This window comes from Loxodonta africana, chromosome 12, assembly GCF_030014295.1.
Source record: "Loxodonta africana isolate mLoxAfr1 chromosome 12, mLoxAfr1.hap2, whole genome shotgun sequence".
In the NCBI taxonomy this organism is placed as follows: domain Eukaryota; kingdom Metazoa; phylum Chordata; class Mammalia; order Proboscidea; family Elephantidae; genus Loxodonta; species Loxodonta africana.
In genome coordinates, this window is record NC_087353.1 from 8,123,427 (window position 1) to 8,141,977 (window position 18,551).

Below are 18,551 nucleotides of genomic sequence, written 5' to 3' on the forward strand. Positions count from 1 at the left end.
CTCCTAGGGACTTTTTTTTTTTTTTTTTAGGGACCTATTTAGCTAGTGAGTAATATTACAAAGTTCTCCAGAAATGAAGAAAAGGACAGATGAGCTTTAACGAAAGTTGCAGTGGAGAAGTCAGATATAGTGCTTGAGTACTGAGCACCTTATGGCTACCACTAATGACCATTCTAATCAGGGCCACAATACTGTATATTTACACAAATAAGTTTGTTTGCCAACTGCACCCTCCCCCGTGAGGTATTTTTGTAAGTGCTGCTAAGCCGATTTTTTCACATTTCTGAAAAAAAAAAAAAAATTAGCATAGTGCGTTTAAGAAAATACCTCGCAGTGGAGGGGCGGGGAGGTGAGGTTGGCAAACAAATGCAGAAGGTAAGCATTATTTTCATAAAAATACGGTAGATGGCTCCTGATAGAAGGGGAAAAAATATGGAACAGATGTAAAATTCTTAAATCCAGAGCTACTGGACCAGTTGAGACTAGAAGACTCCCCAAGACTATTGCCCTGAGATACTCCATAAACCTTGAACTGAAACTACCCCCCTGAGGGGCACCTGTTAGCTACATAACAGATTGGCTCATAAAATAAATATTACTAGTGAGCACTGAGCACCTTTAAAAAAAATCACCTATATGAGACCAAATGGTCAACGATTACGCTAAAGCATAGATGAAAGGGTAACGGGACAGGGAGTCAGATCACTGGAAGCGAAACATCCAGAAGGAAATTAATGAGAATGTTAAAACATTGTGAAAAATGTAACCAATGTCTCTGAACAGTATGTGTAGCAATTGTGAGATGGGAACCTGTCATGGATTGAATTGTGTCCCCCCAAAATATGTGACCACTTGGTTAGGCCATGATTCCCAGTATTCTGTGGTTGACCTCCATTTTGTGATTGTAATTTTATGTTAAAGAGGATTTGGGTGGGATGTAACACCCTTAGCCAGGTCATATTCTTGATCCAATGTAAAGGGAGTTTCCCTGGTGTGTGGCCTGCACCACCTTTTATCTTACAAGAGATAAATGGAAAGGAAAGCAAGCAGAGAGTTGGTGATCTCATACCACCAAGAAAGCAGCACTGGGAGCAGAGCATATCCTTTGGACCTGGGGTCCCTGAGCCTGAGAAGCTCCTCCACCATGGGAAGATTGAAGACAAGCACCTTCCTTTAGAGCCAACAGAGACAGAAAGCCTTCCCCTAGAGCTGATGCCTTGAATTTGTACTTTTAGCCTACTTTACTGTGAGCAAATAAGTTTCTCTTTGTTAAAGCCATCTGCTTGAGGTATTTCTGTTATAGCAGCACTAGATGACCAAGACAGAACCTAACTTGCTGTGTAAACTTTCACTGAAAACACAATAAAATATTATTTAACAACAAAAAGAGAGTACTGGGCACACTGAAAGGAGGAGGTCAGGAGAAAAAGATTATATATAATGGAAAGACAGAAGAGGGAGGAAAAATGGCTTAAAAGAAATGCCCATGATTTGGCTTGCTCCGGTCTACAGTTGGCCCTATCGAGGAGACCATCTTGAAAGAGCACATGGATGAGTTTCAAAGCATTGCTGGATCAGCTGTGACAGAAAAGTGGCCTAAGGACTTGCTGGTATCAGTGGGCTTGTCTGCCTGAAATGAAATGTGAAGGAATGCAAACAGTAATGTAAAAAACAAAACGAATTTAGGAATGAACAAGATGTACTTCATTTACCCACCAGGAATGATCTTATCAGGTCCATTTCTGGAAGTTATTTCTGTAAATTCTCTTAATATTTTAGCAGCCTTTTTGGCTTCTGATTTCAGATCGGAAGGTATAGGGTTATTCACTGAAAGATTAAAAAAAAAGGTATTAAACGAAAAAATCTACTCACGATGTTAAAAATTTGTTGTAATTTCATTAAGAATTAACAAATTGTATCCTACCAGACAAAGGAAATGAATTAGAAATCCCCAATTATTACCCCTGGTGGCGTAGTGGTTAAGTGCTACAGCTGCTAACCAAAGCGTTGGCAGTTCAAATCTGCCAGGCGCTCCCTGGAAACTCTATGGGGCAGTTCTACTCTGTCCTATAGGGTTGCTGTGAGTCAGAATCGACTCGATGGAACTGGGTTTGTCTGTTTTTTTAAATTATTACCCATTTCATCTCTATTTTCCTGACTAATAAACCAAATCCACTCTGAGATTAGGATACCTGGCCTGTGACCATACAGTCAATTGTGCCTCATGGTGACTCCATGTCTGAGTCAGGGTTTTCATGGCTGTGACCTTTCAAAGGCAGCTCTCCAGGCTGTCTTCCAAGGTGCCTCTGGGTGGGTTTGAACCTCCAAACTTTTGGCTAGTAGCCGAGCACTTAACCATTTGTGTCATGCTGGGACAGAACCATAAAATCGTAAAAATCACAGGACCCTTAAAGATCTTAAACAAAATCTGGTCCAACCTTCTCCCTGTAATTCTTAATTCACCTTTACACTAATTAAAAATTAAAAAATTAACACAAAATGTTTTTTACAACCGTTTAGAATAGACAATACAAAATTTAGTATATTTGGTGTTTTTGGCAAAAGGTTTTGAACTGGCTGCCTGTATGCTGTTGTTGGTTGTCACTGAGCCGATTCCAACTCATGGCGCCGTCACATGTGCAGAGTGAAACTGCTCCACAGGGTTCTCAAAGCTGTGACCCTTCAGAAGCAGGTGGCCAGGCTGTCTTCTGCAGTGCCTCTGGATGGGTTTGAACGGCCAACCTTTTGGCTAGCAGTCTAGTGCTCAACAATTTGCAACTGTGTGTATAGTCTTTTCTTACTGGTAAAATTATAAGAAGACTCAGGAATTGGGTGATTACTACAAGTGACACAAGCTTGCATTTAAATAGCATTTTCTACTTTCCATGTTGCTTGGATATTCATAAATTCCTAAAAGCATTTATTTGCTCATAAGAATTCTGACATAATCTTTACAGTTTTGAAGTACATGAGCAAAGACAGCACCTCTTCACTGTCCCAGGGTAAGGAATCATAGATATTCCTAATAAAACTGGCATGTTCGAAATATGTAACTTATTTTAAAAGTACAAACTCAATCAAGGCCATACTAGAATTCCCTTTTTGTCTTCTTCAAAATAAATCAGCATGAGTTCTTTGTGGCTGTATTAGCCTTCTAGGGCTGCCATCACTAATTATCATAAGTTGGGTGTCTTTAAACAACAGAAATTTATTCTCTCACAGTTCTGAACTCTAGAAATCAGAACTCAGGCTGTCTGCAGGGCCATGCTCTCTCTGAAGGCTATAAGGGAGACTCTGCCTTGCCTCTTCCTAGCTTGTGGTGGTTGTTGGCAATCCCTGGTAAACCCTGACTTGCAGACACACAATTCCAATTTCTCTGCTTCCATCCTCACATGGCGTTTTCCCTGGGTCCAAGTTTTCCTCTTCTTAGGACACCAGTCACATTCAATTTAGGGCCCACCTCATTTTAACTTGGTAATTACATCTGCAAAGACCCTATTTCCAATTAAGGTCACATTCACAGATTTCAGTGGGACATTATTAAACCCAGTGGCTAAACACAGGAATACCAGCAAGACTCAGGCCATCATCGAGCCACTGGAAAATTAAATGCTCCTTAACACAAATAATCAACAGTATTTGTTTGGGTGTGTGATCATCTTTGCATAATATTTTGTGCAAGGTTAATGAAATACATATACATGTATATGTATGCATATATACATGTACGTATTTGTCTATGTATACGTGTCTGTACACTCCTTTATCCCTTTTTAAAACAAAGGGTATCATACAACACACGTTTTGGCACTTGCATTCATTTTAGAATAGTTAAAATGTTGGATCTCAGTATAGGTTTTTTAAACAAAATTTATGAGCTGTAATTTAGAAAACAAAATACATCTTTTTTATTGGTATAGCTCAGGAAGTTTTGACAAGTGTATAGATCTAGGTAACAACCATATTTCCATCATCCCAAATAATTTTTCCATGCCCCTTTACATACAGTCAGTCCAGCCTACTTCCAACCCCAGCTTCAGGCTAGTGCTGATTTGACATCTGTTGCTATGTGTCAGTTTTGCTGGTTATAGAATTTCATACAGGTACAATTATACAGTGTGTATGTTTTTCTGTCTGGTTTATTTTGCTTACCATAAAATTATTAAGATTTATTCATGCTGTTGCATGTTTCAGAAGTTAATTCCTTTTCACCGTCAAGCAGTGTTCCAATGTATGGAAACACCACAATTTGCCCATATATTCACTTGTCGATGGATAATTAGGCTGTTTCCAGTCTGGGGCCATTACAAATAAAACTGCTATAAATATTCACGCACAAGGCTTTTGTGGACAAATGATCTTATTTCTCTTGGGTTAATATCTAGGACTGGAATTGCCAGTCCACATTAGAGTACATGTTTAACTATATAAGAAGCTGCTGAAGAATTCTCTGAAGCGATTGTACCATCTCATGATTCCACCACAAATGTCTGAGCATTCCAGTTCCTCCACATACCCCATTACACTTGGCAGAACAAGTCTTTTTGATTTTAGCTGCGTTGGTGGGTATACAGTGGTATCACACAGTGTATTTAATTCTCATTTCCCATATGCTCAAGGATGCTGAACATTGTTTTATACACTTATTGGCCACTTCTATTTCTTTCTGTGGTGGTTGTTCGTATCTTTTGCCCATTTTAAAAAGTGGATTGTTTATCTTTTATTTTTTAGTTTTAAGAGGTCCTTACATATCATGGACATAAGTCCTTCAACAAATATATGCAATTTTAATATTTTCTCTAGTCTGTGGTTTGTCTTTTCATTTCCTTAAAGGTGTCTGCTGAAAAATTTGAAAAATTAGTCATTACATTAAATACTTAATCCCTTTTAAACTTATAGTAGTATCGGGTATAAAATACATAAGTAAACCAAACCCATTGGCGTCTGGTCAATTCTGACTCATAGCAATTCTATAGGAAAGAACAGAACTGCCTCATAGGGTTTCTAAGGAGTGGCTGGTGGATTAGAACTGCTGACCTTTTGGTTGGCAGCCAAGCTCTTAACCAGAGTACCATCAGGGCTCCCAGGATATGAGGTAGGAACCTAACCTAATATTTCTAAAGGACACAACACAATTTATTAAATAAGCCATCATTCTGGCACTTTATTTAAAATGTCACCTTTATGACAAAAGCAAGAAAGTATGCATTTATTTAAAAGTATAATATGTGACCTAGATGACAGGATACTATCTGGGACAACTGGTCATCCGTATGGAAATAAAATGAAGTTTGATTGCAATATCACATCGTACACAAAAGTTTTCAATGTTATTGAAGGCTTACGCATTCAAAGCAAAATTTAGAACTTTAAGAATAAAAATAATAGAGAATACCTTTATGATTCAGTGTATAGGAGAATTCCATTACCAATGCACAATAATAAACAGAAATATGGATATATATCCAACCTCATGCATATGGAAAAGATATATTAACATACATTTAAAAAGTAAAAATATAAGCCACAGACTGGAAGATATCTGCCATACATATAAACGACATAGATTTAGGATCCAGAATATGTAAAGATCTTCCAAAAATCAATAAAATGGTAAACAGCACCAGAGAAAGCTGGACAAAATAGATAATTACTTAATTCACAGAAGAGGAAACCTCAATAGCCAATAAATACATAAAAAGATGATCAAATTGACTAGGAATCAGGGAAATTCAAAGACCTGTATGCATTACTATTGCTTATTCTTCAGATTAGAAAAAATTAGAAAATCTGCCAATAAATGTGGGCCAGATTATGGCACAAAGAGAATTCTCATACATTGTTGGTGGGAGTATAAATTGGTACAAGTGCTCTAGAGAGGTATCTGGCTGTGCCAAACACAGGTAAAGACGTGCTGCGCTTGCGATCCGGTGATTCTGCCCGTAGGAACACACCTTAGGGGAACTTGTCCAGGGATTCTCACTAAGATATGTGTAAGACTGTTCATTGAACCAATGTTTTTAATAGCAAAATAATAATAAATAAAAATAAGTATACGTGAATAACAAATTCATCAAAGAGGACGGACAAATACAGTTTGGTGTGGATTACATTTGAATTTTATACAGCACTTCAAATAAAGCAGCTCTTCATGCATCGACATAGAAAACCATGAACAACACTGAGGGGAAAACGAGTTGCGTGAAGATACATTAAAAAAAAAAAACCTCTTGCCATCGCATCGATCATGACTGATAGCGACCCTACACGACAGAGTAGAGCTGCCCCACTGGGTTTCCAAGGAGCAGCTGGCGGATCTGAACTGTCAACCTTTTGATTAGACACCAGTCTCTTAACCACTACGTATGACACATTTATGTAGTGTTTTAAAACATGTAAAAAAATATATGCGATTTACGGAAACATATATATATAATAAAATATAATGACATTCTTAGAAATCATAAACACCAAATTCAAGTGAATGGTTCCTTTGATTTGTTAGAAGTGGGGAGAGGTTGGCTCTGGGAAGGGGGTCAGCAGAATGAGGAAGGTAATCTGGGGACTTGAACAAAATCGTCTTTTTTTTCCTTCCCTGAGACTGGGTTATAGGTCATAGACGTAAATTGTTATTCTCTAAAGCCTCTCAAGTATACCTGAAATATTTCATAACAAAAACTATTCAGTACTAGCTGAAATTATAAGTTAAAATATTTAAGGTATTAGTGGGAACTTACAACTTGGGTGTAAAATTCTTACATGATGGGTAATTACTACATAACTTATCTTTCATTTTCAGCCTGAGTTCTTAGAGCCAACATGACTTGCATGAAGACGTGTGGAAAAGTAAAAACTATACTCTCATATTTTACACATACATACACATATCCCCCCCCAACACACCAACAAAATTCACAGAAGTATTTGCTGAGAGGCTGTACACAAAATATATATATTTATATAACATTGATACTTCTGCAATTCAAATTTTTAAGACCTAATATAAAGTTACCCTTTATCATCTCAATCATTGACTTGCTTAAAATCAAAATATCACATATAATGATTGTATTGAAACACTGAAAGCCTGAAAATATTTTGGTATTGCTATTTTTACTTGCAATGGTGAATACAAAGCAAAAAGGAACACAGAAAAAATTTCAGAGGCATATAATTTTTATGTCAGGAAGGAATCTTAAAAGCATACATTTAAAATCATATTATTTAGTAGCCTTTAAAATATCCTTATTAGTAATGCTTTGATTACGCAGTTTGGATTTATAGGGTCTTAGAAAAAGTATGAGTCAGGGAAACTTCAGGTGAACATATTTACATACACATTTACGTACACATTTGGGCATTTAAAATACGTGTCATTTTAGTCCTGATTTGAGGTAATATACTAATAACATACAACTGTTTATTTGGTATTACACAAGTGATTATATATATATATGTATACAATAAAAGGCAAAATGATCATAATTTACAATGAAATATTTATGCAATTGATAGATTTTGAAAGCTCTAATTTGTGAATAAATACTCAGATGGGACTTAGCTTCATTTCCATTTTGATTGCTAAAAAGGAGAGGTGGTATTGAGCTGTGAGTCAGCAAGGCAAACGAGAATATACAGGAAAAATGACTAACATTAGTTTGTATATTTATCAGGTACACTGACCATCTGTAACTTGCATTATAACTAGATAATATATTTGTTGCCCGAATTTTAGTTATCTCGAAAATGTAACTTCAGTATCTATATTTTTATGATGATATAAGGAAACCTTGGTGGCGTAGTGGTTAAGAGTTCGGCTGCTAACCAAAGGACTGGCAGTTTGAATCTACCAGCTGCTCCTTAGAAACCCTATGGGGCAGTTCTACTCTGTCCTATAGGGTCGCTATGAGTAGGAAATCAACTCGAAGGCAATGGGATTTATGATGATATAAACTTCATTTTTGTAGAATGACTGAATGAGTTATATGCAGTGGGTTTGTCTTATTACTAGTGTGGCACAGGCAGCAGGTTGTCCACCAACTAATACATGTGCTTGCTATGTTACTGTGTGGAACTGCCCCTGGGAGGCAGTTGCCCCGTCAGAGACGACATTTCCTATCACTCCTTCCACAATTTTCTATCCAGGTGTGCCCGTGTGGCTAGTTCTAGCCAACAGAATGGGTGCAAAAGGGATGTATGTTAAGACAGTTAAGAAGCACTGCTTTCTCCATCCTCTCTTTTCCCATCAACCTACAGGATGAAGAAGACTTTTTGGGCAAATGGAGGAAAACTGCCCACTACCTGGAATCCAATGAGTGAGAAGTAACTCTTACTGTACTAAGTAACTGAAATTTGGGAGCTCGTTCATCATGCAGCTAACATCATTTCTGATCTCTCCAAGGTGCTTGCTAAAGAGGAGGAAGGAGAGATAGCTGTGATTTCCATTTTCTAAACTGGGACTAGATTTAACTTATTTTATATACTCTAACCACTTCATATGCATGGGAGAAGGAAAAACAGTTAAAAAACTCATCAAATACGATCACACTATCTGGTAATATTTTTTATCCCCAAGATCACATAGTATTCACCATACACTATTAGCACATCCTTCCAAAAAAAGCAAAGCAATGGTTTTGCTTTATCATTAAATATGAAAATGAATAAAGAGATTATCTTTACCATGAACTCCTATCAGTAAAAAAAAAAAAAAAAAAGTTGCTGCCAAGTGGATTCTGACTCATAAAAACCCCGTAGGACAGAGTAGAACTGCCCCATGAGTTTTCCAAAGCTGTAGTCTTTACGGAGGAGCCCTGGTGGCACAATGGTTAAGAGCTTGGCTGTGCGTACCGTGAAGGTAGTGTTTGCTGACAGGCTGGCTATGGAGCATGAGAGAAGTCACAGCTAACTTAGTTCTGGGTGTGAGCTCTGGGAGGGGAGAGCTTGCAGAGCAGGTCATGCAGCAGATGGGGCATCAAGCTTTATGTTCTGGGTATGTTAGGATTGAGATGCTTACTTAATATAAGGCGGTGACATAGACAGATTATACCATTACCCACTGCTGTTGAGCCAATTCCGATTCTTAGCAACCATACAGGACAGAGTAGAACTGCCCCATAGGGTTTCCAAGGCCGTAATCTCTATGGAAGCAGGCTGCCATGTCTTTCTCTTGAGAAGCCGCAGGAGGTTTTGAACCAGTGACCTTTTGGTTAGCAGCCGACTGCTTTAACAACTGTGTCACCAGGGCTCCTATCAATCACATATACATCCTAACAAATAGTAAGCGCCCAATAAATATTTGTTAAATGGATAAAGTATTTGTGGGGCTTTTGAAAATTAAAGGGTGAATTTTGGGGAATGTAAAGAAATCATTTACATAGAAAATTCTATGGATTTAGAAGAAAACACGCTGTAACAGCAGTGTTTCTTTGCCTCTCAGATTGGGTAACATTTACCAGACCTTGAGAGACAGGAGGGCAGGGGACAAGCAAGGTACAAGTTGATCGTATGCCTACTGCTGTCGAGTCGATTCAAATTGCCAAACCTTTGGTTAGCAGCTGAGTGCTTAACCACTGTATAACCACAGCTCCTTTCTGTAAAGGTTACAAAAAAAAAGCCAAACCTGTTGCCATCAAGTCGATTCTGACTCATAGTGATCCTATAGGACATAGCAGAATTGCCCCACAGGGTTTCCAAAGAGCAGCTGGTAGACTCGAACTGCTGACCTTTTAGTTACTAGCCAAGCTGTTAACCACTGCACCACCAGGCTTCCCAGCTGATAGTATAGTACTTTAAAATAGATAATGTTTCCCCAGGTCCTACCAGGGGGAAAAAAAAAAAAAACCAAGCCCATTGCTGTCTAGTTGATTCTGACTCACAGCGACCCTACAGGACAGAGTAGAACTGCCCCATAGGGATTCCAAAGAGCAGCTGGTGGATTCAAACTCCTGACCTTCTGGGTAGCTGTCATAGCTCTCAACCACTATGCCACCTGAGCAGGAAAGAAAAAAACCAAAAAAAAAAAAGGTGGAAAAACAAGCAAACAAAACTAGGGAGATGTGAAGGCAATGAGACCTGGGAACAAGACCCCAAGGAGAATGCTCTAAACTACGCATGGATCCCCAATGTCAATAAGGTTCAAGAGACTGGCATGAAGGTAGTTAGGATTATAGTTCACCCTACAAAGTTTCCTTCCCCCTATAAGGTATAGGCTAGGAACCCTGGTGGCACAGTCGTTAAGTGCTTGGCTGCTAACCAAAAGGTCTGTGGTTCAAACCCACCAGCTGGGGAGAAAGATAGGGCAGTCTGCTTCCATAAAGACTTATAGCCTTGGAAACCCTACGGGGTAGTTCTACTCTGTCCCATAGGGTCACTATGAGTTGCAATCAACTCAATGGCAATGGGTTTATAAGGCACAGGAGGAGGCGGTGATTTCATTTCGCAGGAAAACTTTGCTGTATTATTCTATTAGAGAGCTGGGCTGACAGAGCCTTGTGACAGGAACAAAGGCCAATTCTGCACTGATCTTTGAGGATGAATGGTAACGGAAGACCGAACGGATGGACAGGTGAGACACAGACCAGGTGTCCCTTTTGTCAACCCCCATCCTGAACCACAACTGCTTCAGCGAGAAAGAGGTCATCCAAAATTGACTGCAAATCAGGGCACATGGTAAAAGTTTTACATTTCTGGCACTCAAGTGTGTGATTCGTGATTCACACCTGCACATCAGTCTTTCTCCCTGCTTCCTTTGCATTCTCACCTTTTTTCCATGAACTGTACAATCCTGAAAGGCCCAAGCAGGAATTTTTACTCATCTTCGCACTCCTTAAAGTTCCTTGTCCACGTATGGTAGGTGTTCAATATGTTTTATTGGTTTGAGTTGTAAACTGTAGTAGAAACTTGTTCTTCTTTTTTGCTGAATATCTGGTTTATTTTAGAAACAGCAGAGTCCATGTGCGTCCACTGATGCTGTGGCTCCGGTGTCCGGAGCGAGGCAAGAGACCCAAGTCTGCGTTATTAGAACACAGCTAATTTTGGTGCCACGGCAGAGCTGTACAACCACTGTTGCCCCAATATCGGCATCAAACCAGGGAGCCGCCAGAACAACCTCTTGCTAAAGCACTCCAGTTTGAACTTGTGACAGGATTTTTTCACCATGAGGACAGAGCCTTTCTGAGAACCAGGCCAAGTAGAGGAGTGTTTGACAAGACATGGAAAGAGAGAGAAACTGGGTCCTACGAGCATTGTTTGAGTCCATTATTGAGACATCCCTGAAGTCAGAAGTAGCTCTGGACTTCTGGGCACAAACTCATTGCTGCCAAGTCAATTCTGACTCATAGCAACCCTACAGGCCAGAGCAGAACTGCCCTATAGGGTTTCCAAGGAGTGGCTGGTGGATCTGAACTGTCGGTCTTTTGGTCAGCAGCCGAGCTCCTAACCACTGAACCACCAGGGACCTGCAAAATCCTCTTCTGCTAAAGATAATTTAGATAGAATCTTTTATTTGTGCAACTCATGCATAGTAAGTAATATAAAATAAACCTCACAAAAAAAATGTTTCCTACTTTGAACTGTTTCAAGCAAGATTGCAATAGAGTAGTCAAATAAGCAAATTCCACAGCTGAAATTCCTATGGCAAACATCCCGCTGTAGGAAAGGTCACGGCCTCTTTTGTAAACAGGAGAAGGGAAGCTACTTGACTTGGGAATTCGGATTCAGCCTCAGATGCCTGAGGACCACAAAGCTCAGATCACCAAGACAAAGCTCTTTCTAACCAGCCCTTGGTCCTCTGACACTAAAGACTATGTGGTGAGGAGATCAGCCGCAGTGAGGACATCTTCAGCTTGCAGGCTGAACTACAGAAAAGCCTGGCTAGTTTTCTTTTTTAACATTGCAGAGCATATCGAAATTCTGAAAAAAACATATCGCCTGGTCACAGTTACAGACAGTGAGTTTCCCCATAAGGAAAAAAATAGATACAAGCCTCGGCTCCTGCCCTGAGCATCAAATCATGGCTCAACCTTACTGGCCTCAGCTGTGGCAAAAGGTATAAAAAGCATAGTTTTTGGTTAGCAGCCAAACTCTTATCCACTGTGCCACCAGGGCTCCTAAAGCACAACACAATTTTTCAAAAAGTTTAAAATATTTGAAACTTTCTATACTAACAAAATTAAAAAAAAAAAAATTATAAAATATTGGGAAGAAAAATTTGACTTTGGAAAACTCAAGAGATTGAAATAAGTTTAAGGTTTGGAAATAATTCACATACTCACCACAGGGTGATATCTTTAGGAGTAGGGTTACTGGAGGCAAAGGGTAACATTAGAAAACCTACTAGGAGTAAATTGTCATCTGGGGTGAGAAAGTTGAATACCGTTTCCAATTCAGACTTCTGCCAGCTATCTAGGAGCCCTGGTGGTGCCGTGGCTAAAGCCCTTGGCTGCTTAACAAAAGGTCAGCAGTTCGAGCCCACCACCACTCTGTGAGAAAAAGACAGGGCAGTCTGCTTCTATAAGGACCCCTGATGGTACAGTGGTTAAGAACTCCACTGTTAACCAAAAGGTCGGCATTCAAATCCACCAGCCCCTCCCTGGAAACCCTATGTGGCAGTTCTGCTCTGTCCTACAGGGTTGCTACAGTCCTACAGGATTGACTTGACGCCAGTGGGTTTGGGCTTTTTTTTCCTTTGCCAACTGTGGAAAAAAGCAAGGAGGCAAAAGGGCCCTCTACCCGCCACTTTCACAACTAGTGTTTAGTATTTTCCAAACTTTCTTTCCATCAAGAAGCACTCCTATTATTTGCCTTAACAGATCAAGTAGGTAAAAAAAAAAAAAAATCAAGTAGGTACCTATATGAAAAGTAAGAAACGATTTTCCACATTTTCATTAATCAAATTATTAAACCTTGTAAATTACATGAAATAGTTTAACTCACTAAACTAATAAACTCCATCCAAAATTAAATATAAAAAAATATATTACGAATAAATCGATAAAATCTTAGCCCAAATCAAAGAAATTTTATCTATCTATTCAAATGGGCTTTGAAATATTGTCTACAGCTGAGTGAACCTCACCCACTAGTCCTTTATGATCCTGAACACCACCACCAGACAACTATGGTTTAGACCAATACTGTTTCTTAGACCAATTCCTAACTTTCCACGGCAGTGGTTTCACTCCCTCCTTTGATGTAGGGAGGCAAATCAGTTGTAGAAATGAAAGCCTTTCTCTCTGGTGAGAATATGCCCACCTCCCTAAACTACCGTAAACTTTACAGCAACACTTGCCACTTGAACCCCACATATTAATGTGGCCTGTGCTTCTTTCCTTACGCGCCCGGCTCCAGGTTGAGGACAGGGAAACAAACAGCAGGGAGTGATGAGAAACTTAACATTCAGCGTAAGAAGATATATGATCTATGCATTTATACCAGCTTTACTTTTTCTCAACCACACCAAGACATACAATTTACATAAATGTAAGGAGCCCTGGTGGCAGAAACAATTTAGTGACGGGCTGCTAACTGAAAAGTTGATGGTTTGAATCCACCGAGCCGCTCCAGGGAAGACCTGGTGATCTGCTTCCATAAAGATTACAGCCAGGAAAACCCTATGGGGCAGTTCTTCCCTGTCACATGGGGTCACTATGGGTAGGAAAAATTATTTGACAGCACCCAATAACAACAACAACAAAAGTGGCTATTAAATTCAATAATCCTTTAAAAAACATGCTGCCCTCAAGTCGACTCCAACTCCTAACGACCCTATAGGACAGAGGAGAACTGCCCCATGGGGTTTCCAGGGAGCGGCTGGCGGATTCCATCGCCGACCTTTGGTAGCAGGCATGCTTTTAACCGCTACGCCACCAGAGTAATTACAAAGCCCTCCACAGTCCACTGAAACTGCTACTGATTGACTGATGAAGCCTTGAAAAGCAATCACAATGACTTATGTGTTGAAGGGGTAGTATGTACACTTTCAGTTTTGAGTATGGAAAAGTCATAGTCTGAACTTCTAATACACACGGGCATGAAGCTCGGTAACACCACACAGAGACCCTGGGTTATGGGACTGACGGATCAGGAGGACAGGTGTAGCCAGGGTGATATATATGAAAAAATACAGTTACAGCATAATACTCTTACTAATGTATTTCTTTATATATGAACATGGGTATTTTTTAAGCAGGTGGATATGGAAAGGAAAGAATAGTTTACTTTCTGAGCAAACAGAAGCAATGTTAAATCCTATCATTTTGTTCTTCAGTGAGCTAGCCCAATTTCAAGTCTGAATGACCTGTGTTGAAATTACAGATTTATTCCTTACATGTTGACGATGAATTATAACATCTTTATATTTTGATATGTAGAAAGACCTTGGAAATTAAGACCCATGAAAATTATCTAAGCAAACCACAATTATTTATCTTGGGCAAGTGAACCTTTAACACCCTTCTAAACGCTGGTGGAGTAGTGGTCAAGGGTTTGGCTGCTAACCAAAAGTTTGGCAGTTGGGATCCACAAGGTGCTCCTTGGAAACCCTACAGGGCAGCTCTAGTCTGTCCTATTATAGGATCGCTGTGAGTCGGAATCAACTTGACGATAATGAGTCAGTGTGCATAATAAAAGTGGACATTTTAATAAAACAAAGGTAATATCACATGACAATGTCAATATAATTAATTATGAGAAATATACCCAACGCATCTCTCACTTCACCCTTAAAGTTTTCTATTGCCAGGTAGGGTTCAGGAATAGCCCATTAGTTAAAAGTGTGAGGCAGAACCTCCACAGTGCTATATTGGGAATCCTGTTTTCTTTGCTTGGCTTCCTCCCTCACAATGTCATATTAAGGGTCCTGTTTCCTGTGCTGGGCTTCCTACCCCCCAGCTTTGCATGTGCATCCTGCTTTTGCTTGGAGGTTGTATGTAAACCCCACTGCACCTACTCGGTATAATTAAGAATATTGCTGACATAACTTGCATGAACTTCCTACTTGTTAACCCCTTAAAAGTAACTTGCCTGCCCGCCCTTGGGGAGCAGTCTTGGCAGTAGCAGCTCCAACCAACTCCTTTTCCTTGTGCAATACAATAAAGGTGCCTTTCCTGTTCTGCCGCCTCAGTCTCTCATTTATTGGCCAACATGAGTCATGCAGAGCAACCTGGGGTTTCCACCCAGTAATAAGTACATTAATGGTTTGTATTTGAGGCAGTGCTAAAATGTCCCATAACCTAGGACCACCAGCTATTCATCTTTACTAGGAGTTAAACAAGAAGTGGCCCTAAAACTACAGGAAAATGTAGACTTAGAGAAACTCTTTATAGACAATGAGGGATGATGAAGCAAAACAAAGCAAGCAAGCGAAAAATTATGGATGGTCAAGACGCTCTGGTAGACTATATAATTTATGAAAATAAAACTTTTTTTTCATTCATCTAAATTCACATAAAAAGAAAAAAAAAATGTTGACTGCCTACCCTACAACCAGCACTGTTGGAGGTGTTTTACACACATTCTCATTTGATCTTCAAAACATCCAGAATGTGCCACTAAACCCAATCTCATTACAGATGAGAAACTGAGTCTCAGAGGGAACTTGCTCTGGTTCCGCAGTTAAGTAAGAGGAGGAACTAGAATTGAACCTGAAGTGGGAGCTTGGCCCAAAGCAGCTACACATTCCAATGTGGTCTTACGATGTGGTGTAAAAAACTGAGTCTTCCAAAGACAACAAATAATTCAGTGTGCCTAGTTCTTAAACTGCCAGAGATTTAGTCTTATCACGGTACCATTTGCATATAAGGTAACGTGTACAGTGACTTCTGTGACTTTACCGGCTAGTAGGGTCAACAGAACAAACAATACTTCCCTTTGGCCTGTATCAACTTTCTTTTATTTTGGAATACCACATCCTTATTTCCAAATAGTGAGCAATCTCCTGAGAATAAAAATTTCCTGAATGAAATAAAAGTGTCAAATTACTCTTGAACAAGGATTCTTTAAAGTTTTTTTTTTTAACCTTACAAAAGATGAAGGGTAGAATTTACTTATTTTATTAAAATTTTGTTTAAATATACTAGTGAGCCAAATTACCACTTCTCTTTAATCAATTTAAACAAGATCAACAGGATGGAAGTTATAACTTACTTTCATTATTCTAACCTCCAGCATAGTAATTTGCAAACATCTCAACACTTAGTCACTCCACAGGTATTCCCATAAAAGCCCAGCACAGTAAATAGCACTTTAAACTAGAGACCTGTGATTTCTCTGCATTGCACGTTCACTGATGTTCATACTAGCTCATTATTAATTCATGCATTTCCATATAACTCCATAAAAACACCTATGAAAGCTAGAAGCTGGATGCATGTTCTCTGAGCAGAAAAACTGAAAATCTTATCTCCTAGACATTCTTGAACAATCAGACTCTCAAGCTGCCTGTGGGCAGGGATCACAGAATGGAGTAATGATAGACAATAAAATATCTGATAAAACTAAGTGGAAATGGGACAGTTCCAGCCAGCAGTGTAAATACCCTTTCGTTGCTGTTATCTGACAATTCAGATCAAGAAAAGATATTACAGCAATGAGGTCCACAGAGGTACAGGAAGGCAGCACAGCACCGAAGTGGTGTCCTGTGTTTGAAGCAGGCGGGCTCACACAGCTTTGCTCTTTGACACACAGTGACCTGTGTACCCCAAGTTGTTTTGCAAACGTGCTCAGAAGGTCACAGGGAGGTTCAGGCAAGTGTGTGGATGGCCTGGCACCTTTCACTTGGGGTGGCAGGAACCCTAACATGTACGTTACTGGCATTAGAGCAAGGGCATCATCTTTCGGACTCCTGCCCCTGATGTATCAATCTCCTACCGAACCCATAACATCATAACAAAGCTTTGAGAATGACATTTATTAAAACAATTAGAAAAGGAGGCGAGGGGGTCACATGGCTTTTCAAATTTTACATACTTACAAATAACATAAAATGAATTACAATCGGTAAAATTCAGAATTTAGGAAGAGCTTCTCCACGAACTGAAACGAATGTAGTTAACCTTAAATAAAGTAAACCACGATCGCCAAAACAGTACCGTGAAATCTTCAATTTTGACAGTTTGCGCAATGATTTCTTTTGAAGGGTTACTAGATGCGCAACAGTAAATCCCAGAGGTATCATCTTTTTTCTCAGGCTTTCACCAACGATTTACCCTCCCTGGCAATTTTTTTTTTTTTTAAAAGATAAGGGGAAAGGGGTGTCACGATATTAAATAAATAAGTTCTGTCCCAATTCAAGCCGTGATTCATGCCCAGCGTAACCAAATATCTGTACTCACTTGTACCCAGAGCCTCTTCCACTTCGGGCGCCCCTCCAGCTCCAAAACAACTACCCAGGAGGAGGAAGAACTAGTCTTTACTTGGCTCGGGCTCCGCCTCCCCAAAAAAGGGAAAGTCCCTAGTGAGCAGCACACCTGAAACAGGTAAAGGAGAAGTAAACACCCCACTTTTGTCCACTGCAAAACACCTACTTTATAAATATTCCCAGGACAAAAATAGCAAAACTATCCGGCTGGCAACTAAGGCCAGGGCTCCGCTCCGCTCCAAAAGTCTCATAGTGACTTTTTAAGGAATCCGATCTAACGTGGGAAAACCAACAGAGACGGTCCCTATTACAGAGCCGGAAGGTGCGCCACCTCCGGGCTGTTTGCGACACTGGTGACCGCGCACGGGGTGCACCGTGGAGGCGACGGCACTGCGGGGGGCTAAAGCTCGGGGTCCTGGGAAGGGCGCCCCCGACCGGCGCGGACCTCGCTGGGGCGGCACCGGGGTCTGCGCGGGGCGTTACGTTTAAGGCTGCGCACGGCCGGGAATCCCAGGGGGGTTTGTCCTCCTGGACACATGAAAGCTGAGGAAGGGCGCGTGATCTCAATGGTGAGACGTCTTCTGGGTCTTACCCTAAACAATCCAAAGGCAAACCCATTGCCCTGAAGTGGATTCTGACTCACAGCGACCCTACAGGACTGAGTAGAACTGTCCCATAGGGTTTTCAAGGAGCGACCTTTTGGTTAGCAGCCGAGCTCTGCGCCACCGGCCACCAGGGCGTCAGGGTCTTACCCTGCTCCCCCGGAATTGCTGAGCCCCTCGCGCTCCGCTGGCCCTCCCCAGACCGCCAGCTGGCAGGCTCCGGTCGCCCGCTCCCATCACGTGGTCCAGGGAGGCACGTCGTCTCCCCACCTCGCCCAGCCCTCGGCCTCGCAGCAGGTGCGTTAACTCCTGCCACGCTGCAGCGCACCGGCCAGCGTTTCGACGGTTCTGGCCAACACAGAGTCATCAGGGTCCCTTCCAGCGCTCACATCTCGGATAGCAACACGGACCGGCGGTCGAAGCCGGCGTGGGGGCCGTGAGCGTGGAGTCCCACCCATGTCCCCCGCCTCTGCCCCTGCAGGTGACTCTCCCACCCGGCTGGCAGTCGGTCACGTGCCCTCGGGGCGGGGTCACGTGGCCTCGGGGCGGGGTCACGTGGCCCGGGGCGGGGCTAGATCCGGAGTGCGCCT

The 18,551-nt window shown here is 41.0% G+C and overlaps 1 protein-coding gene across 1 annotated transcript in view; it reads right to left on the reverse strand.

Annotated features, from left to right (window-relative positions):
- Positions 1-18,465, reverse strand: part of SH3YL1 (SH3 and SYLF domain containing 1) — a 54,167-nt gene extending 35,702 nt beyond the window's left edge. The window contains exons 1-2 of the mRNA XM_023550385.2: positions 17,334-18,465; positions 1,717-1,827 (exon numbers count right to left, since the gene is read on the reverse strand). Coding sequence (XP_023406153.1) covers positions 1,717-1,827; position 17,334 — 112 coding nt within the window. The 5' untranslated portion in view covers positions 17,335-18,465. The remainder of the gene's footprint in view (positions 1-1,716; positions 1,828-17,333) is intronic.
- Between the last annotated feature and the right edge of the window lie 86 nt (positions 18,466-18,551).